General features: G+C 41.7%; 2 protein-coding genes across 2 annotated transcripts; both read right to left on the reverse strand.

Annotated features, from left to right (window-relative positions):
• Positions 1-2,410: 2,410 nt before the first annotated feature.
• Positions 2,411-6,148, reverse strand: LOC134182842 (uncharacterized). Its single transcript, XM_062650283.1, has 6 exons — positions 5,902-6,148; positions 5,712-5,829; positions 4,368-5,095; positions 4,213-4,305; positions 3,446-3,959; positions 2,411-3,338 (listed from the first exon to the last, which is right to left on the reverse strand). Exons 1-6 carry the CDS (start codon positions 6,146-6,148, stop codon positions 2,570-2,572), a joined length of 2,469 nt encoding a protein of 822 aa, XP_062506267.1. The 3' UTR covers positions 2,411-2,569.
• Positions 6,149-7,579: 1,431 nt separating this feature from the next.
• LOC134182843 (uncharacterized) lies at positions 7,580-15,387 on the reverse strand. Its single transcript, XM_062650284.1, has 5 exons — positions 15,307-15,387; positions 15,172-15,240; positions 15,061-15,113; positions 7,926-7,994; positions 7,580-7,850 (listed from the first exon to the last, which is right to left on the reverse strand). Exons 1-5 carry the CDS (start codon positions 15,385-15,387, stop codon positions 7,814-7,816), a joined length of 309 nt encoding a protein of 102 aa, XP_062506268.1. The 3' UTR covers positions 7,580-7,813.
• Positions 15,388-22,038: the final 6,651 nt, after the last annotated feature.

Below are 22,038 nucleotides of genomic sequence, written 5' to 3' on the forward strand. Positions count from 1 at the left end.
TTCAAACAGGCTGATTGGTAACCATACTAGACATGGAAAGTGTAGGTCTTCAATAAAAACCAAGCGGCCAAAAGAGTAATCTTCATTTACAGAACCCATACTAATCGACGAGCACGAATTAATGACAGACAGACCAGTGTCACCCCCTTTAGCAAACTTCTAAAAATGCTTCAAAAAAACTTCATGAAGCAATATGAAATTCAAACAGAATGGCAACCATTTGAAGTAACTGAGTTAATAAATGAGTCAGCCAAGCAGAATGTTTCCAGGCTTCTTCGAAGATTTAAAAGTAAACTGCAATTACTCATTCTATTTTAACTGACATGAAAGCCAGACAGTAAGTGTATGCTTGATATTGTACATAAATGTGTGCTCTCTCTCTTGCACACACGCAAGCATGCACACACACAAATGGCAATTGGATAAGAAGCTGTCATTGATGGTCACGCCCCAGCCAGATGGCTGGGGTGCCTTTGCTACCCCAGTCAAAGACCAGGTACTCATTTATACTCCTGAGTCGACACACACACACCACAACACACACACACACACACACACACACACACACACACACACACACACACACACACACACACACACACACACACACAAAAAAAAAAACCTTACAAAATACCGGAAAATCAAAATAGAAACGGTTAGAGCCAATACCTAATTAACAGACAAGTCGACAAAGTTTGGAACAGACACTTTCCGTATATACTATAATAGTGAATAAAGAAATACCTAAAATTGTTCTATGACACGTAACAAAGTTTCAATACGTCATTTAGTTAATGCATCTGTATCAGCTCAATGACTCATTTCCTCATCTAGAACAAACAATCCACTAACAGTGGTCATCATCTGAGTAATACTACTGTATGTAAACAATACTTGATAATTAATTAAGACGTTTGAAGCATCACTGCACTGTTCTTTAACACTGCATTATATTCCTAAATATAAAGACCATCTGATCATAAGCTAGTTAGCCATTGGGTGCTATGGCATCATGGCAACTGTCAATATCTGTGTTATCGTAGAACAAAATGAGCTACTGGCAGCAATTCAAGTGAAACGTTCCAAGTAGCATAACTATATTCAGATTCCTATTCAAGTGCTATGTGCATTAAATTGAGCCGGCCATGTCTAGTTTGGTGAGTGAATTTGTGCTACTAAAAAATACAGTGGCTAACAATAACCACTATAAATAAATATTCAGTAAGGCCACCTCAGTATAGAAAGATATGCAAACAGCTCATAAAACACTAATGATAACTGACACACTACTTCCATTAAATGCAACCTGATGCACAAAAATTAGATCGTACCTACAACAGTCACAATGAATCAACAATTACCATAGCCATGAAGTTCTTGCATAGATATCTATAGAACAAACAAAGAGTCATCAATGTGGCAACATTCAAAGGTTTGGTCATCAACACAGTAGCATAAGAATTCAAGCAAATCCTTTGTTTACTATTCAATGCAGTGGTACAGCACTCAAGTGTCTCCTTATAGTAGGTGTGTCTTTAGTCTGAGTTGGATACCTCAGGAATTGGCTATCTACATAATTGCAAATAGGGTCTTGGTGTTTCTGTAGTCTGAGTTGCATTGATCGGTCTCCAATACTAAAAGCCAGCATATACAGTCATAATTTGTAAAACCTTTTCACAGTTGTTTACAAGGCCAGGCCATGATCCACACAAGGCCTTTGTTACAAGGTCAATGCTACATCAGCAAATCTGCTCACTGAATAAATAATCATCCCACCAACAGCAATTTATTAGAAATACACAAGATAACGGGAAACATGATTCATAACAACAAAAAAGTGTAACAGCATGTTTATAATTTCAGTATCAACAGCAAACAAATGATGTACTGCTTCTTGTCATGGCTTGGTAACCACAGTTGGAGCAAGATTCAGTTAACTAAACCATTTTTTGAGTGTTTATGGCAAGATGAAGACCATTATTTCTAACCTCACAGGGTCAAAGAATTTGCAGGTGCCCATCACTGGCACTGATTTAGCAGACATTGATCAACATCTGTGCGTATTAAGGTTCCCCTACACAGATAAAGTGAATGCCTATATTAATTAGACCATGTTATCAACTTTCAAGTATGGTTTCAGATTTGATGTTTCAGCAAAAAGGCAAACGCCTCACATATTCACTACTAATACTTGCTCAAATGAACATGGTTCAAGAAGTAGTGAGTGGTTACCAGGTATCTGGTTTTACATAATAATAACATTGTTCATGGTCTCAAAACGCATTCTCAGCATAATTCTCTCAAGCTCATCTCTGTGATCCCTAAACCTGTTAAAAGCATGCTCAACAGCTACAATCATAGTAGAAAATGCAATTAAAATGGCTGATCCTTGTGGTGTTGGGGATACCCGGAAACGGACGCCAAGTACAGTACAAGAAGACTGACTATATTATATATGTCTAGGCTAATCATATACCAAGGAGACGCATGCGTACACAACATTTTCCCTCCCCTTTTATAAGCTAACGCAACACAACAGGAACAGGTACTGTAATACAACACTGAAAAGTTATGTATTGTAGTCCACGTGAAAATCAGAGTGAGCAGCGGGCCTGGAGGTAGGACGGTTGCTTCGTCGAATGTGAGGCTGTGCTTGGTGAGAGACTGCGCGAGATTCAGCAGGAACGCGACTCGAATGATCAAGTGGTTCAGACTGAGGAGATGGAGTAACCGCTGCAGCTTCAATGAGGAGGTCGGTGTTCCAGAGAGAACCATCTGATAACCAGAATGAGGTTGGGGAGACTTGCTTCTTGATGGCAATTGGTTTAGAGTATGCTGGTGCCATCTTATGCCGTCTGATTGGATTTTTTATTCTTACAAGCTGACCCGGTTGAAACTTTGGAATTTGCACTGGGTGCTTGTAATCAAAGTATGCCTTCATCTTTGCTTGTTGGCTTCTGATGTCCTGGGCTAGCTGGTCGGTGCAGGGCACATCTGAAGTGACGACTTGGAATGGAGGTTGTAAGATGCTAAGAGGTAGTCGAAACTGCCATCGAATCATAAGCTGAGAAGGAGCGTAACCCGTTGTATAATGACGTGAAGATCGATAATTCAGAAGGGTTTCTTGGAGAGCCTGATGAAAAGTGAGACCTTGTGCTCTGTGTGTACGTAGACCCTGCTTTAGTGTTTGGTTGAATCGCTCAACTCCTCCATTAGATTGTGGATGATAGAATGCTGTTGTGGAATGCTTGATCCCTTTGTTGGCCAGAAAAGATGCAAATTCATGTGATCGGAATTGAGGACCATTGTCCGAAATTATAACCTCCAGGAGACCCCACCTTGTGAAAGATCACATAGGAAGGAGATGACCCTCTGAGAGCTGACATGACTGCATGCATGTATTTCAGGCCACTTAGAATGCAGATCATGGAAAACAATGATGTACTTGTGGGTGGAGGAAGCACCATGAATCTCACTAACTATATCAATCTGTAGCTTCTGCCATCGTTGTTTTGGCCACTTCACTGGGTTCAGAGGTGATTTTGTGGGTTTGATGGACTTCCCACTCTGAATGCAAGCTTCACAGCTTCGAACATGGCCTTCGATCTGCTTATCGATGCCCGGCCACCACACTGAGGTACGACACTTCTGCTTGGTTTTGACCATGCCTGAATGGCCTTCGTGAGCCATAGATAAGACCTTCTGCTGCAGAGATGCAGGTATGACCGCACATTCTCCTCTGGCTAAGCAGCTGTCATTCCAGACTGAGAGCTCGTCTCTGATCTGATAAAATGGCCATAATAGACTATCCTCGATCATACATGGCCAGCCGTTGATGGTAAATGTGCAGACTTGACATAACAGATCATCATTTCCTGATGCACGACGAAGTTCATCCAAGGTGATGATGTTATCGAAAGGTGCTGTCAGTAGCTGCACTGGCTCTTGTGATGTGGAGGCTGGACCAGACAATATTTTGGGTGTCCTCGACTAGCAATCCGCTACCTGGTTCTGGCTTCCAGGCCTATAAGTGGTAGTAAAAGTGTACTGGTGAAGGCGATCAGACCATCTGCGCAAGCGAAGTGGACGTCGTCCAGTTCTGGATGAGAACATAAGAGTTGTAAGAGCCTGGTGATCAGTTCTGAGTGTGAACTGACGACCATACAGGTAAACATGCCAATGTTCACATGCCCAAATGCAAGCAAGCTTCACGTTCGCCCAATGAGTACTTCTTTTCGGCATCGGTCAGTGCTCGTGAAGCATAAGCAATTGGCTTCTCCTGACCATCAACTTGCTGTGATAACACTGCACCAAGAGCAGTTGATGATGCATCACACGTCACGATTGTCGATGCCAAAGATAAAAACGCGACAACACAGGAGAAGTAGTGAGTGATGCCTTTACTTTTTCAAATGCTGCTTGGCAATGTTCTGTCCAGTTCCAATCAGAATCTTTCTTTAGTAGGTTTCTCATTGGTGCCGTTATAGTTGCGTACTGGGGTATGAATTTGAGGTAATATTTCGCCATCCAAAGAAAAGACCTCACTTCTTTGACTGTTGTTGAAGCTGGAATGGTAGAAATTGAATCTACATTGGACTGAATGGGCTGAATGCCATCACCGGAAACCCGAAACCCCAGGAATTGAACTTCGTTGCTTCCAAACACACACTTTGTGTTATTAAGAGTCACGTTGTGTTTTTGCAGGCAATCCAAGCCTGCAGACAATCGTCTATCATGTTCTTCTTGGGTAGCCCCATGAACAACGATGTCATGCATGCAGACAGAGACACCTTTGAGGCCAGCAAGAGTTGACACCATTATCTTCTGAAATGCACTGGGAGCAGAAGAGAGTCCGAAAGGCATTCGTTTGAACGGGAAAACGCCATCATGACTGATGAACGCAGTAACATTTCTTCCTTTCTCTGTCAGTGGTATTTGCAAATAACCTTGAGATAAGTCCAATTTGCTGAACATCTTGCTGCTGTGAAACTGGCCAGCTAGTTCATCAACTGTAGGCAATGGATACTTGTCCGGAATGACAGCCTTGTTGACCTCCCTGAGATCCACACAAAGTCGGATAGTTTTAGTCTTCTTTCTGACAACAACCAAATTAGAGATCGACGGAAATGAGTCAATGGGTTCAATGATTCTTGTGCTTGAAGACGTTTCAGCTCAGCTGACACTTCATCTCGTAGTGCCAGTGGTAAGCGACGGCAACGCTGAATAACTGAAAGAATCATTGGGTCCATCCTAGGCTCGTGAGTGTATCCATCTAGCTCTCAAAGTTCACAATCAAGAAAAAGAGACGGCCAACGTCTGGTGATTTCAGCTACACCCAAGGCTAACACTGGAATTTGGTGTTGTGTAGCAATTGCGAATCCCAAGTGATCGAAAAGATCGAAGCCCATCAAATTGGATCCCTTCGTTGCCACAAAAAACTGAAATTGACTGGCTGGCTGATCTTCATGCTGTACAGACAATGAAACCGTACCCAATGCCTTGATTGGTTTCCCATCGTATCCGGTAAGCTGAGTTGAAGTGGTTTGCAACTTACAGCTGCGAAACAATCGACGTCAGGTTTCTTGATTAATGATTGACACTTTGGCTCAAAGGTCAACAATAAAACTGAGGTTATGACCAGCCATAACAAGGGAGCACAGTTTGAAACCTGTTTGGTGACAGGTGGATATCTTATTGATAATGGATCTGACTTTGGATGATCTGGAAAAATTCTTGGAAGAACGACAGCATCTGCCAAATGGTTCAACTTGTGGCATTGAAAGCATTCTTTTCCTTTAGCAGGACAAGATGAACTCCCAGATTTGTGGCCTGACATACCACAATTTCCACAATACGGAGACGATTTGGCCGGTTGAGTTGAAGATTGTGATGCAGATCAACCATATCGCGGTAATCGAGACATCTGTTTGGGCTGCTTTGGTTTTCGTGCTACTCTCTGTATGTCACTTGTTGTGGGTTGTGCAGATGCAGATGAGGTCCCGCCCATCTGCATGGCTTCCTGCTTTGCGGATTCTACTTGGCAGGAGACTTCCAGTGCTTTCGTGCATGACAAATCGTCCTTTTTGAGGAGAAGTCGTTCCTTAATTGCCGAAGACGTTGTCTTTTCGATAAGTTGATCGTGAATCATTTGGTCATAAAGAACACCAAATTGACACCTCGCTGCTAACTGGCGGAGAGCGGAGACGTATTGCTTAATGGTTTCCCCTGCGGCCTGTGAACACTGGCGGAATCAATGTCGCTCAGTGATCACGGTTGCCTGTGTGCCGAAGTGTGCTGTGAGTTCGCTCACAATGCGCTGATACTGTTGTGCTTCAGCAGGCTGTTGCTCGTCGTTTGCTGGTTGCTGTTGTGGGACGTCCCAGGGTGGCTAACCGCGCTGACCCTCTGTACCCAAGCAGTGCTCCAAAAGAGCCTTCTTTCGACAATCAGGCAAAGCATTAAGACCTGCGGCGAGTAAATATGTTTCAAATGCATGATACCATCGAGACCACTCGACTGGAGGATCGCTGGGAAACTGCAGGAATGGTGACGGCGGCTGCACGCTGATGGGCGGAGCTCGTAGTGACTGTTGCTACTGGTCTGCTTCTGCCATGTCGGGTTGTAGAACATCCTCGTCGCCAAATGTGGTGTTGGGGATACCTGGAAACGAACGCCAAGTAGAGTACAAGAAGACTGACTATATTATATATGTCTAGGCTAATCATATACCAAGTAGACGCATGCGTACACGACAATCCTTAGGTAGGTGACCATGTTCTTCCAACTGCTCGCCACTCACTTTGATTTCGTCATCATATCACAACTATATATAGCATAAGTGCATCTACCTATAATTGATATAATATTGCATATTAAACAGTTATAGTAAGTACACATATGCACACAAGAATAACTTCCTGAAGAAAAAAGGTGGGGAAAAAACAGATGTACAGCTACATTGAGACTTAGCAATAATGCCATTAGGCAAACATGGCTCACTTAGAAAAAACAATCTGACATTGATAAGCTAAACAACCTTAATTTAGGCCATCACTTTGGAACACAAGTTTGCATATCCACATCTATCCAACAAGCCTGATTCACAAATAAAACCAGCTGTTATCCTATGGAAAATTTCCAATTGTACAGTGCAGATCATGGCAATTAAAATATTATATAGCCAAGTCATAACAAAGCCATAATGAGACAGTTCCTTGTTGTAACGTGCCCACTTCTTGTGCACAAAACATTTATCATTAAATTCCAAATCACATCAAGAAAGCCTTGATCACTAAGCCCACCAACTCCACAGCAATGATTTAAACTATGGCTGATACTACCAGATATATTAGACATATCAGAGTAGGTTCTCTTGAAACAGTTAATTTGCAGCTGTCACCACATTCAAGCCAATCAGTTAAAGTCGTGACAAAGAAGAATGAAAATCTACCAATGTACCAATGTAAAATCTCATCCAGTCACTGAAAACGACCACTGATTCAAGTATTGTGTACAGGCATGACTGTCAATTATAATCAGTTAGTACGAGATATCAAAGATATTATACTACGCAAAACCAAAAGATGTCCTTCTTGTCTAAAAATTGAGGTTTGTGGGTGGCTGAGTTCTGTATGGATGTACACACCTGAAGTGTGTTGTACTACCTTGGACACTGTGTGAGAAGTGTGAAGCAATTGTAAAGTGGAGTCAATTTTCACAAGCCAATGTCAACTTCATGCTACCACCTGGATATTTGACAATGTGCAAGGACGTCCATTTCCAAAGCACTCGCACTCAGCCCCAGCCACCATATTCATGTGCAAAGCAATACAGAAACCACATAACTCATTCTGAAACATAATACACAGGCAGCCAATTACATGCACTGACCATGTCAGAGTGCCTTGTAAGCCGAAACAACTCACACTGCTGAGGTATCATTGCAAATCTCAAGATGGCAAATTGTCTTGCATACAAAATGTACAAACATTGCCCTAGTATCCACAATGAGAGAAACAAGAAAGTTAATTGATACCATCTCTTGATGCAAACTCTAAGAAATTAGTCATGTAGCTCGCAGACAATAGAAGAGAGCTCTGAGCCTCATGAGTCAAAACAATTAACAACGAACAAAATGCCAACAATATGTATCTGTAAGTATGGTTTCTAGAAAATCATCAATATCCTAGCCTAGTGACAAGTAAAAAGCATACTAGTATCTTATATAAAGACTTAAGAAATCAACAAATTTTAACTTCCAAGATTTTTCTTAATTAATAACCCCACCTGCCACCTAGCACATGTACAGCTGTAACTACACACCACCCACCTGTACTGGTAACCATGCAGCCATCCACTCGCCAAATTACAAGACAGCTAACTCTGTCAACCCTCCTTTATGTCAATGCATAAACAAGATCAAATCAAGACACAAGTCTTGAAAGTTAGCTTTGGAGCAAATAAGCAGACATGACTGAATCATATAGCAAGGCTGACATAATTTATCTAATCAACTACAATCAGTCTAGTACACAATGCTCTACCAGATGCTTCAATTGCATCAAAGACTGGGTGTCCTTTGGTCATTGTATCAACAACTTGAAGAGATTCCTGTTCGATTCTTCTGTAAACAAATTACATCAGGTATTCATTGGTAAACCCTACTAGATCTAGACTTATGCCAAGTCTAGGTCTTCAAAGAATAGCAACTAAGAGGTACTCTTCATTTATATGGGTACGTGTATATCCCAAATCTCTCACCAACTCAAAACAAACAACATTTCAGATATGCAATTTTAGCAAATATCTAATACAGTTAATTAAGTTAAATTTATCCAATAATCAGCAACTCGTGCCAACCAGGTAACTTTCATTTGAAGCAACTTGGTAGATGCAACATTGATGCTGCACAAATTCTTCAAGCTTCTGCTAATTGCAGACTTCAACAAGTCATTCAATTCGCTTAATATCTACAGCCATACTGCAAGGATCTTTAGTCTTCGTATCTGATTGATACCATGGCACACTGTAACTACATGTGCATGCACACACACACACACACACACGCGCGTGCGCGTGCACGCACACACACACACACACACACACACACACACACACACACACACACACAAACACACACACACACACACACACACACACACACACACACACAACACACACACACACACACACACACACACACACACACACACACACAAATTTCAAATGGCAAATTGATAAGAAGCTGCTGTTCGTTATGGTTACGCCCTGCAGCCAGATGGCTGGATTCCTGTGCACTACGCAGGAGCTATGGGCCGTGCTAAGCAATCTCCTGGAGCCTGACCAGGTACTCGCAGGAGCACCAACTGCGACGCCAACTGTGGTGTGGGCACCTGAAGTCCCACCAGCACCCCACTGGCTGATAGACTTTTTGTCGCAGTCGGGGCCTTTGCCACCCCGGTCAATGACGAGGTACTCATTTATACTCCTGAGTCGAGAAAAGCAATTGTGTGTGAGTTTGTTGCTTAAGGAAATTATGCCATAGCTCGCCATCACTGTGACTTCAACCTACAACCCTGCAAGGTCCCAGATCTAATCACTCCATAAGAGAACTCTCTAACCAACTGAGCCATAACGTGCGTGCGTGCACACACACACACACACACACACACACACACACACACACACACACACACACAAACAAACACACACACAGAAACAGACACACACATAAGCAAACACACACACACACACACACACACACACACACACACACACACACACACACACACACACACACACACACACACACACACACACACACACAACACAAACACCACATTTACACCATATTAATTAAAATAAATGTCACAGCAACTCACTGCACAGAGTCTGACAAGATGTTAGAGGGCATTTAATTAACTAATAGCAAACACACTCAAATCCCCCTATTGCAACAAACCATCCCTCACCCCTTCACAAAGCACTTAATTATCGACAAGTTAGCCATTAAATAGTAAGAGATAACTGTTGCCCAGTATTAAAGAACAGGTCTGTAACTCTGGTGCCATGGCTACAGGTAGCATGATTACTGTGCTATCTCTATCAATCACTATTCAAGTTCTTAGTCAAATGCAATAACAACAAATAAAGACTCAGTGGCTTCCATTACAGTACTATTATTATTAGTAGATTGATGACGTTTGCCGCATCAATTTGCTAGCAACATCAAAATGATTAAATGCGGATGTAGATAAAAAGTCCTGCTTCTTTCATGTTCAATGAAACCACCTGACCCAACATGCAAGTATGACAAACGTTAAAGAATCACTATGAAAGACTTGACACCGTGCACTTCCTTTAGAAGCAACTCAGTGCAGAAGAATTCCAAATGCCACAAGAATCCTATATAATAATTACAATAGCCATACTGTCTCAAATTCGTAAAGAAAATGTCGTCAACTTGATAACATTCAAACTGTTGGTCAACAAAACAATGCCTAAAATTCAGGCAATATCTATCTTCATGGGTCTATATATACACACATACCTATATAAATATATATATACATATGTATGTGCACAACACCATAAATAGCATTATCACCTAAAGCAGTTCCAAAATTCTAAAACATGTGTCCAAATTTAGTAGCATCCTAAAACAGCAACTTTTCGTGAAAGCATGCAAATTTTCCCATTTTAAATCTGTCTATATCTGTAAACGCTACAAATAATGGAGCTTTCAGCAATGTATAACAATTATTGAAATCACCGCAGCTTCTGCACTACATGGGGCCTTTGATTAAAGTAATACCTACTTTTGGAAATGAAGCTATTGCAACCTGAAATCACTACAAGTCAAGTCCAATACAGAAATGTAAACATTTTGCTTCATTGTAACTTCAGCAGTGCCTATCTCGATCGATTATACCCAAGTGTTCCAATGTGCAGGTAGTACCATCAGACTTCCGTTAATCTGATGTGAATACCTCTCAAGCTTAGACATAATTCTTAATTTAATAAAGGTTGTTTGTTGTCTCCGACTCACTATGAGAGCAAGAAAATACTTTGAGAAGGCACACTTATGTAGCTATTCTAGAGATACCACACATTACATACTACAGATACCATGATGGAGACTACTAGATTAATTAGTTATGTTGGAGACCATATGGATGGTTACTGATTTGTGGCAAGAATGAACACCATGTACAACAGCAAGTCTGCTTTGTACTGCACTCAGGAACCTCCATAATCGGGACCTCCAAGATCCAGACACCTCCCTAAACTGGACACTTTCACCAGCACACATCAGGTCTTGGGGCTCTGAGGGTAAGCACTTGGCAAGAAACTCCCCATATAAACACTCAATTCTCAAGCCGTCTTGACTATCACGTGCCAGTGCGTAGCAAAATGCATAAGTAGTGTTAACTGTAGTACAAAGTACTGTACACATGTACATTACAGTGTAGTCCAAATGTGTACTGTACACGCATACTGTATCCAGAATTGGTATTACGTTCACCAAACCATACATTAAAATGATCTGGCATTCCAAGGATATAACGCGTGTTAGCTATCTCTATCTTCCGGACATTTCTAGAATCCGGACAGCGGCTGGTCCCATACTGTCCAGATTAGGGAGGGTTGAATGTACCTTAAAGGCTTTCTATTTGATAAATAATTGCAAACTGACATCAGCTTGTTACGTATGCGTAATAAAAGCACAACTGTGATAAAAGCACAACTGTGTAGAAACAATAGGTGTCTATGGCTGTGTCTCCACTTGTTGCCCTTTAAACATGTTTAACATTAAACATGTTTAAACTCTAAACATGTTTAGTAGACAGCGTCTCCACTTGTCCATTTATTCCGGGCTATTAAAAGAATTATCCGGGACTTTGTTGTACCGCGCGAATTCGTTTCTTGTGCACCAGACAGTCGGAGATCGTCTTCTTGTCGTCTGAAGAACAATCACAGACACAAGTCTCTGTCTTCGCCAAAATGGCTCTCTCCTGACACTCTGCATCAGTCTAAGCACTCTCTGACATTGCCTAGTTTTGTCTTCTTCCAATAGTCTCCAAAGAAAGAGAAAGAACAGCGTGAAAGAACTAACATCCACCGTTTTGGAACGCGCGTTTATATCACGTGACTGTTAAACCTAAACCACTTTCGTTAAACTACCTCTGAAACATGTTTAGCAAAAGCTGTTTAGGTTTAGAGTTAAACAGGTTTAACGCCAGTGGAGACGCATTATTCTTAAACATGTTTAGACTTAAACAGGTTGTAAACATGTTTAAGCCCTAGTGGAGACACGCCCTATAACTTCAAATCCATCAGTAACCAGATTACTGCTACTTGTCCTTCATAACCACATTCAATTCAAAATTTGCCCTAATTGAACCATTTAGGTGTCAATGTTTAGATGTTCATTCCTAGCAATCAATAATTGACATTTCAGTATTAGTAGATGTGGCAGGAAGCAACTCAGTGTTACAAAATGTCATTTCCACTACAAAGACTAAGAAGTAATGCCTCTCATAAATCGTATTTGAGGCTTTGAGACCTGATGAGACACTTAAGCCGCGTTTACATGAGGCACGCTAAAATGTGTTCAGGGCTTGACCTGGGATCAGTCCTGTTTTGTGTTCACACATCCATAGCAACCATCAGCATAGATGCACAGGGTCTGAAGTGCGAGTCAATCGTGTGGTCTGTAAACAATGCAGGATGCAGAAGCGTACATGTACTATGGACTGACAAAGAGGTGATGCCACTCATTGGGTTTGGGGAGATGAGAGCATGCGAAAATCACGTGAGATGAGTTCACGATCTCCCACCATGATTAACTGCATGCGTGCACTAGTCAATAATGGGCAGAGCTATATCATAGCCAGTGCCTCGACCCAGCATTCGAAAGTGAGCCGTGCTCGTGGGCCCGGGGCCCAACTCGGCCCAAATAATTGCCGTGTAAACACGCGGTCTTGGGTTCGGCCCATAACGTCGTGTAAACAGGGCTTTAGAGTTTAAGAAAAGACGTGCTTCATCTCTTCACTGAAACTTCCCAAATAAAATGGTTCCCCAAACTTTACTATGAATCTGTTTGGGAAATCATTTCTATTCAGAAAGTTTTAGTAAAGAGATACAGCATGTCCTTTCTCAACATAGTACAAACCATTCATACCTTTCTCAAAAATGTACCTTTCCTTAAACCTGCAGAACCATTGAATAGTTTCTTGATCTACAGCATGCAGTCTCATAAAGTTAAAACAGTTACATTGCCTCTGTCGACTTTGGTTAGTAAAACTGTTTAAAGCATATGCTAAACAACTATAATCACGTTAAGAAAAAATGCCACTTAAAAACGTTGTTTGTTAACTCCAACTGATTGTCACTTGCTGGCATTTCTATAAATTCAACCTAACTTTTTCTAGGGAACCCACAAACATACCTAAAATATTAATTAATGTCATGTTATAAAAAATGTCACACACACACACACACTTCTCACTGTGTGTACTCACAAGTCAACTTACTCAAAAATACTAGAGATACAATGTTTGATTAATTTAACCAACAAGCATCTACACCGAGACTAAACCAACTCTGTCCAGTAAACATGACTAAAATATAATGTTGTTAGCAGTTAATTAATTAAATAAATAAAGTAACCACATTCCAACCAATAATGCTGCATGAATAGATTTTAGACCACTAGCTAACTAAGTGAACGTTCTGGATAAGCATGTACAGTCGAACCTCGCTAATCCAAATTACCTTTGGCAACCTGCCTTGCATACACAGATCCTATTAGGCAGCCTGGTCCAGGTTGCTGTTGTCTAGTTTCCAGCAAATGAGCATATCTGACTATTCTAAATCCTGACTGTCACATTATTTAGAAGTACATGTAGTCGTTGCAGCGGTGACCTTTGCCACAAACATGACATACATAAAGACATACGTACGTAAACACGCCAGTGGTCCGGTGTCAGAGATAAGGTCTGGACCTCCAAGGTTACGCGTTTTGGCATTTTTGGTAATCCAAACAACTTCTAATCCAAACAGGGCTTGGCACGGGGCTGTTTGGATTAGCAAGGTTCTACTGTACCAGGTAACATATACCTCTGTTGTAAAAAGTCTACACATCTGACCGATTACACATACAGTACACCACCAATACAACTAAGTGTTAATTAAAATGGTGTTGCATTGCAATAACCACATTGCATAAACCAAAGCCATCGAAGGGGTACACTGCTTGCCTAGCTAGTGTGCCTGAACAAATGTAGCATAGGGCGGTCATCTGTGGAGTTTCAACAAGGAATTAATCAACATGTCATACTGTAACTATTGCCTGACGAAAGATTATCTGGAAAGAGCTCTGAATGAGAAGCCATGGCTCCATCAAAAAAAGATGAGCAAATTGGTTCATAGAAGCTAATGAGAGGCTAAAACAAGACAAAGATGTCTCAAAACATTTGGAAATCTTTAGAACATATACCAGGCTCTCGTTGTGTACTTTGAGGTACAGTGATTTACAGCACAGTCGATCTATAGGACGCTTGTAGTGCTCTGATTTGATTTCTTTTTCTACTTCTCCGTAAATCTTTTCTTGACTGACTTTGTGCACCGTGCTTGTATTGGTGTGATAAAAAATATACATAACATACATTGCCTGCGTAAGTGAACCATAGATGCAGTCAATATTTCAAAAGAGTACCTTCGCCAGCGATTACTCAATGCAGAATTGTGGTATAAATAAATTTATAAAATAAAAAATAAATATAATAAATAACATTTTATGCAATAAATATTTGTTGGTGAGAGGCGTTAATTTCCGTGTTTAACAAATTTTAGTACTCCCCAGTGCTGTTTTTCGTTTACACAACATACTCACCTATGCCCCTCTTAGCGCACGTTAGGTCAACTGTTACTTGTTTTTACTGACATCTCCGGCTGGACAGTATATCGTGAAATTGTACGCGTGGAGAGTTCATAGATAACGCCGAAGCCGACAAAACCAGCAGAAATAAAATCATTTAGCTAATTAGTACGGCTCACTTGCCCCAAACTGATCTAGCGCGAGCCCAATGATTCCATCTTCTAGTGCAAGCCTGCACAAAAACAAATTTTCTATTACTAATGTACGAATAATGTACTGTTCCCATGTACCGAGGCAGCCCAAATTCGCCAGCAATCCTTTTCAAAATATCGATGAGAGATAATTGCAACGCACCCTACCTAGTATAGCAGTAAAATATCGACACTAGCAGTTATACACTGTACAAGCAAACATGAGTGACATACCTCCGTTGCTACCGTTGGTAACTTATACAGCACCGCAAGTGAGTTGGCCGGAAAGAACCCGGATTGTCTTCGGAATGCCATTATCATTCAGAAACTAAATTGAAAACCAATAAAATATCAACGTTTCTAATTGTTTGAAAAAGAATTATTAATCAAAAAAATGCCAAAAGCGTGGAGCAAATTTGGACTGCCTCTACCGAAGAGATCTGAGTGACACCCCTGGTACCCAGACGTATTTTACGGATCTGTCTGGCCATTCGAGGCGGTATACAATACTACATTACCCATGCTCGCGCGCGCGGAGGGCCAGGTGTACACGTTGATTTTGCATGTGCACACATTACTACTGTGGTATTGGTCTTTTTGTGTACGTCCTATTGTTCTACGTGTGGTGTGTATGTATGTGCGCTTAGGAGACCTGATCATGAGTGAGAACTGCACTACGTTCATTCATAACTGTAGCTGAATCGAGCTAATATTTGCGTGCATGCGGAAATGGCGATTTCAGAAACTTGGAGTAGTTGCAAGCAGCGTCCAAGCCAGTGCCCTAGTACGTAGAAATCCGTATGTATGTATGTACATGTATGTATGTATGTATGTACGTATGTATGTATGTATGTATGTATATATATATATATATATATATATATATATATATATATATATATATATATATATATATACATATATGTGTGTGTGTGTGTGTGTGTGTGTGTGTGTGTGTGTGTGTGTGTGTGTGTGTGTGTGTGTGTGTGTGTGTGTGTGTGTGTGTGTGTGTGTGTGTGTGTGTGTGCGTATATATATATATATATATATATATATATATATATATATATATATATATATATATATATATATATATATAATTTGAGCGCCAAAACATTTGGCACCACAGAACTTAAATTCTTAGAATATGGTTTAAATTTTGCAATTACATCAAAAACAGTTGATGTTGACAACATGATTGCCGGAATTGAGACAACTGCTCTATCCGTAACATCGCCTACGGCCTCTAAACTTCGAGAAGACATTAATTAAACAAATTTTGGAAACAAGAAGACCATTAATTAAAGAAAACTTTATCACTACAAGATATAAAAGCAACTAGAGATCTACGGAAAGACATTTTTATTACTATTCTACTTGCAGATAAAGGCAATTCCGCAGTTGTTAGGAACAAATGTGATTACGACACGAAGACGAAAGAATTATTAATTAAAAGGTCACGAATATCGACAAATTGCAAACGAACCCATAAAGAAACTGGAAAGAGATCTAAACGACATACTTAAACTACTTGAAAACAAAACAAGATCAACACACGTAAATGAATTGATATCAGTTGTGGAGGTCACATCATTCCACGAATGTATGGTCTACCCAAGATACACAAAATAGGAACTCTGCTACGACCTATTGTTTCAAGCATTGATTCAGTGACATGCAAAGTTTCTAACAAACTCACTCAAAGTTTATCACCACTTACCAGATGTAATGGATTTACTGTCAAAATTCGGAAGAATTAATTTGCCGGCCAAATGAAGAATGTCCATGTCAACGACAACGAAATAATGATCAGGTATGCCGTGACATCTCTCTTTACAAGAATTCCAATCAAAGAAACGTTATTAAATGCCGTTCAATCTAGATTACAAGAAACTTCGACCGTCTTAGTTCCGCTTCCAACCTTACAGTGTCAGACGTCATCAACCTTACCAATTTTTTAGGACCACCTACTTTATAAATTTGCTACGATTGGAGACAGTGGACATTCCATTGGCGTACCTTCTAATTGTTCGTACAATTGATTTTGATATTTATATATGGAAAAACTGGAAGAAACTCTATTCCAACACCTACCATCATCAACAAGACCAGGGGCGGATACAGGATGGGGTTCCTGGGGCACGTCCCCCCTCGGCAATAGTAGACTAGAGTTATAAGACTGCAATTTGTTCTCTAGATACCTGAATGCAATTATTGTTCTACTTCAGTGGTAGAAGGACCCTAAGTGTATACATGTACTGAATGTCATGTTCTTGTTTGTGAGGAACCAACCGGGAGAGCTTACTCAGTGAGGAAGAGGTGAAGACCTACACAGGTGAGTGCAGCCACCGCATGACATGGTCTAGTCTGCGAAGAATCACAAGGGACAGGTAAATAACTATCCAGGTGCCCCCAGCAAAGGTGTTTCTGTCCGCCTCTGATATGTTGCAATTTGTGCACAATAATAACAAAGATACCATTCTCGAATGTTTAAATTCTTACCATCCATCAATTCAATTTACAACAGAACTAGTAGTCCATCGGCCAACTACGATCGAGAAATGTGAGTTTCATTGCCCCATCTCGCAAGAAAGGTCTTTTAGTAGCAATTTCTAGACGAAATACTCATTGCCTAATATAGATTTGTTGCCACTTTCAAAAGCTGTTTGTTGTTGATAAATAAATTATGAAAATCTAATCGCCTCGAGCGTCCAGTGCCTGCATACGGGTCTCAACGTTGCTGTTTTCTTTCTCCCACAGACGATAGAGGTCTGCGGCGTTTTGAAGTTGTACATTGACTAGAAGTATATACTATAAACAGAATGAAATAGATTAGTGTTACTAAACTAGAGCTAATGGTGTCTTCCAGTCGGCGTCTAAATAAACTTTGGCCAATGGACTGTAGAGTCAGACCATCGGCTTCCTTTTCTTGACTGTTTATTTAAACGTAATGTCACTGGAACACTAGAAACATCAGTTTATCGAAAACAGACCACAATCAACAGATACCTACACTATCGTTCAATCTGCTCATCCGACATCAGTGAATTATAATTAAACTAGCCCTCGCCCGCCCTATGGGCGGTAGGAATTGCGCTAACACCTGGATAGTAGCTACATCTAAGCGAAAAAACGTAAAGATTAACTTTCGCCGGTCGTCCATTATTTGGCACGTAGAGTACTGTAGCCCCATCTCACAATCTCACTGTTGGGCGGGTCCACGTGTTACCTTAGAGACAAAATCTACACACACGCGAGCACACACACACTCTTCTTCACGCTGCATTCATTCCAATGAGAAACGATGCAGGCCAAGGTCACCATAGGCTATATCGGTGGAGTGAATGTTCTCTGACCGCAGAAACGCTCGTGGTTGTGGAGGCCTTGTTGGCGGAATGTTTGGTGACAGTACTGACATTGACTAGGCAGGGACTGACCATGTTTCTGTCCCTGGTGGTTTACAAGGCCGGCATGATTTACAGCAGTAAATCCACAACCATCAAAGCTGCAGTGTAAAGCAAACTCTGATGTTGTTTGCCTTGCTTCGCGGCGACGTTTCTGCTTATCCTTGCGGTATTCTCTTGTTCTTCCTTCTTGAAATTTGCTTCCTGTGTGGCAGCCCAGATCTGATTCCTCCACTCATTCCTATCTTCTGCTAGTATCCTCCAAACCCTATCAAGATTGCAATTCCTTAAATCCCTCAGTACCAAATCGTTCCATCTCATTCTCTGGCCTCCGACTGAACGTCTACCTTGGAGTGATGCACACACCAAAAGCTTCCTTGCTAGGCGACACTCATCCATGCGCAAGATGTGACCCAATAACCGAAGACGTCTCTGTGTCAGCATGGTGGAGATTCTTTCTAGGTTGGCTATCTTTCTGATGGAGGTGTCTCTCTTCCCGTTCCATAGGGACACTCCAAGGATGGAGTGGAGGCTTCTCATCACAAAGCTCTGTAAGCGATGTATCTGCGGCTCCAGAAGTACTGCTGTTTCCAAACCATATAAAAGGGTGGAAAGAACTGCACAGACAAAGATGTTCAGCTTGGTACTAGACTTACTCTTCCTCTGGTGCCAAAGGATGCGATTAAGTGACCCATATGACTGAGATGCCTTGGTTATCCGTGTTGATATCTCAACATCCATGGAGCAATTATTAGAAAGATAACTTCCAAGGTACTGAAAGAATGGTACCACCTCAATTGGATCACAATCAGGATGCAAAGAAATGGGAGATGGAGAATGGGCATCAGCTCCAGGTAGAACAGCTAGAAGCTTGGTCTTCTTGTAATTGATGGTAAGCACCATGTGATGGCAAGACGAATCCAGAGATTTCAGCAAGGAGGATAGACTTTCATAAGAATCAGATATCAATGCCATATCATCAGCATATTCAAGGTGTGACACTGACACCTCTGATGTAAGTTTCTTCCTGTTTCCTACCAGGTCAGCATTCAGAAGATATGACAAGCACACACCTACATCTGGTTGGTGATCAGTAATGACAAGTCGAATCACAGAGTCAAAGTAGAGCTTGAATAAGGTTGGAGCAAGTACACAACCCTGTTTGACACCATTAAAAACAGAGAAATGATCTGAGATTTTGCCATAGGTCCTTACAGCGGCAGAAGTGTTACTCTGCAATGCTTCAATGATTTTGAGCAGCTTAGATGGCAAGTGTTAACAATACTGAAGAACAGACCAGAGAGCTGCTTTATTGATTGAATCGTAGGCCTTACGGAGGTCTACAAAACAGATGTATGAAGGACGATGGTACTCCCTGGCTTTTTCCATCAACACCCTGAGAGAAAACAGTTGGTCGGTGCACCCTCTGCCCTTGCGGAAACCACACTGGTTCTCACGCAAGAGGGCCTCCGCCCTGGGTTTGATCCTGTTCAATATAACACGAGTAAAAACCTTGCTGGGGATGCTCAGGAGGGCAATGCCTCTATAGTTGTCGCACTCGGAACGCCTTCCCTTCTTGTGAAGAGGGACAATGAGGTGGTTCAGCCAATCTGAGGGGATACTCTCGCTGCTTCAGATGAAATTGAACAGTGAAGTGAGCCAGCAGATGGTTTCGCCTCCTCCCAACTTTAGCAACTCAGCTGATATGCCGTCATCTCCTGGAGCCTTACCATCTCTGAGCTGTGCGATAGCTACCTGGATCTCATCTTCAGATTTGGGCTGGGACAAGTATTCATCATCTGGGAATAGTTCTCTGTAAGATGGTGTGGCAGCAATGATGTCGGGTAGTGCATCAGTATCCACCTGGCAGCTTGATGAGCAACAATTAGACACTTCTGCAAAGTGTTCTGTCCAACGTTGAAGCTTGTCGACGTCACTTGAGAGAATTGCTCTATTCTTTGCTAGGATGTTGGATGATGAAGGCTTGGATGTCTGTTTCTTAAGTAGCCTGAGCTCTTTGACTACGCTCCCACCACAACCTAGTTGCTGAAACATGTTTGCTTTGTTTTCAGCTTCTACTGCTCTAGCACTCCACCAGCCATTCCTTGCTTTGTCAGCAGCCACACACACACACACACACACACACACACACACACACACACACACACACACACACACACACACACACACACACACACACACACACACACACACTTATTTAGCAAGTTTTCAATCTACTCAGCTGCAGCGCGCGTTAGAACATACAATACACATTGCTTTAGTTATACACTGACTGCAGCGGGCGCATCTTGCACTCTACCATACCCTTAGAGGATTAGCCTCGGCCTCCCAGACTCGTGTAGCACCGATTCAAAATCGTCCCCCACACGGGTCTGGATGGTACCGCCTCTTTTAAATATATTGCGGTTAGTCCTAGGACCAGCATTAGTGTTCAGTTTCATAAATGCATACCTTCCCAATTACAGCTGTAATACAAGAACGACGAAGACATGTCACGCTAGAACATCGTGTCGCATCCCGCTGCATGGGTAACTTTGTGTTTACTGTAGCTACGGTTGTATAATTTGTGTGTTAGTAGAGAACGCGTACGGGAGGCTATGAAACACTTTCTTTTACTAATAGAGCCGCGGACGCAATCTGATTGCCGCGAATCCGCTACGAGTCGCTGTCTAGTTGCCGAGCGTACTATGTGCGAATTAGTGATAAAAATTAGCGATGCGCGCATCCACTGTGACTTGTCGCGGATTCGATGTGCCTTGCCGCGAAATCGCGACAAAACTTCGCTGTGAATTCACAGCGAGACTTTGTCTAGCTAGCAGACGTGAAGTCGTTGAGCATGCAGCTGGCTAGTCTAGACGTCGAAGCATCGGTTCGTATAGCCTCGTCCCCAGACTCTCTCGCGCTACTCTTGTCCGGTGCCCGTATACTATGACTGTACAGTGTTAGTGATGACGCATATTATCAGCAGTCGTTGAGTGGAGTCGTATGAAGCTTACTAATTAGACTTAGCAGCTATGCGGTGGTGGCTCAAAATAAAAAGGGATCTTTCGGACTTCCTCGACTACCGCGGTAGTTGCTGGATAACTAGCTGCTGCCTTGTAGTGCTTTGTCATAATAATAAAAAACACTAGACACGGAAGCATGGCTTTACAATTCTTCAGACAACTCATGGAAGTTTATGATATCGACATCTCTCGTGAAATGACGTTCCTACTTGTCTTTTGTGGCAGTAAATGCAACTACTGCAATATCTTTCGGTGGAAAAGATATCAAATCTCAGCCGGTTGTTAATTAATGAAAGCTGGATGTTGCCAAATGTACGATGAATACGATCATTGGGAGATACGGTTAGCTATACTGTTCGGCCTAGCGCACGCAAAAGACATGCAGCGGTCATAATCCAGTCCAAAATGTATGTGTTTGGTAGAATGAGTGCCACCGTCAAATGTTTAAATGATCTATGGATATTCGACGTAAGCACAGAAAGACGGGCAGAACTGTCACCTGTCATGAACCACCCGATCTCTTAGACTTTGGGCCT

The sequence above is a fragment of the Corticium candelabrum genome, chromosome 8, assembly GCF_963422355.1.
Source record: "Corticium candelabrum chromosome 8, ooCorCand1.1, whole genome shotgun sequence".
Classification (NCBI taxonomy): domain Eukaryota; kingdom Metazoa; phylum Porifera; class Homoscleromorpha; order Homosclerophorida; family Plakinidae; genus Corticium; species Corticium candelabrum.

Coding starts and splice junctions, on each gene's coding strand:
- LOC134182842 (XM_062650283.1), bottom strand. CDS start 6,148: ATGATTCACGATCAACTTATCGAAAAGACAACGTCTTCGGCAATTAAG. Junction 4,306..4,367: donor TACTTCTCCTGTGTTGTCGC/GTTTTTATCTTT, acceptor CTCTTGGTGCAG/TGTTATCACAGCAAGTTGAT. Junction 3,339..3,445: donor GGTGCTTCCTCCACCCACAA/GTACATCATTGT, acceptor ATCTTTCACAAG/GTGGGGTCTCCTGGAGGTTA.
- LOC134182843 (XM_062650284.1), bottom strand. CDS start 15,387: ATGGCATTCCGAAGACAATCCGGGTTCTTTCCGGCCAACTCACTTGCG. Junction 15,114..15,171: donor GGCGAATTTGGGCTGCCTCG/GTACATGGGAAC, acceptor GTTTTTGTGCAG/GCTTGCACTAGAAGATGGAA. Junction 7,995..15,060: donor GCTAGATCAGTTTGGGGCAA/GTGAGCCGTACT, acceptor TGTGGATACTAG/GGCAATGTTTGTACATTTTG.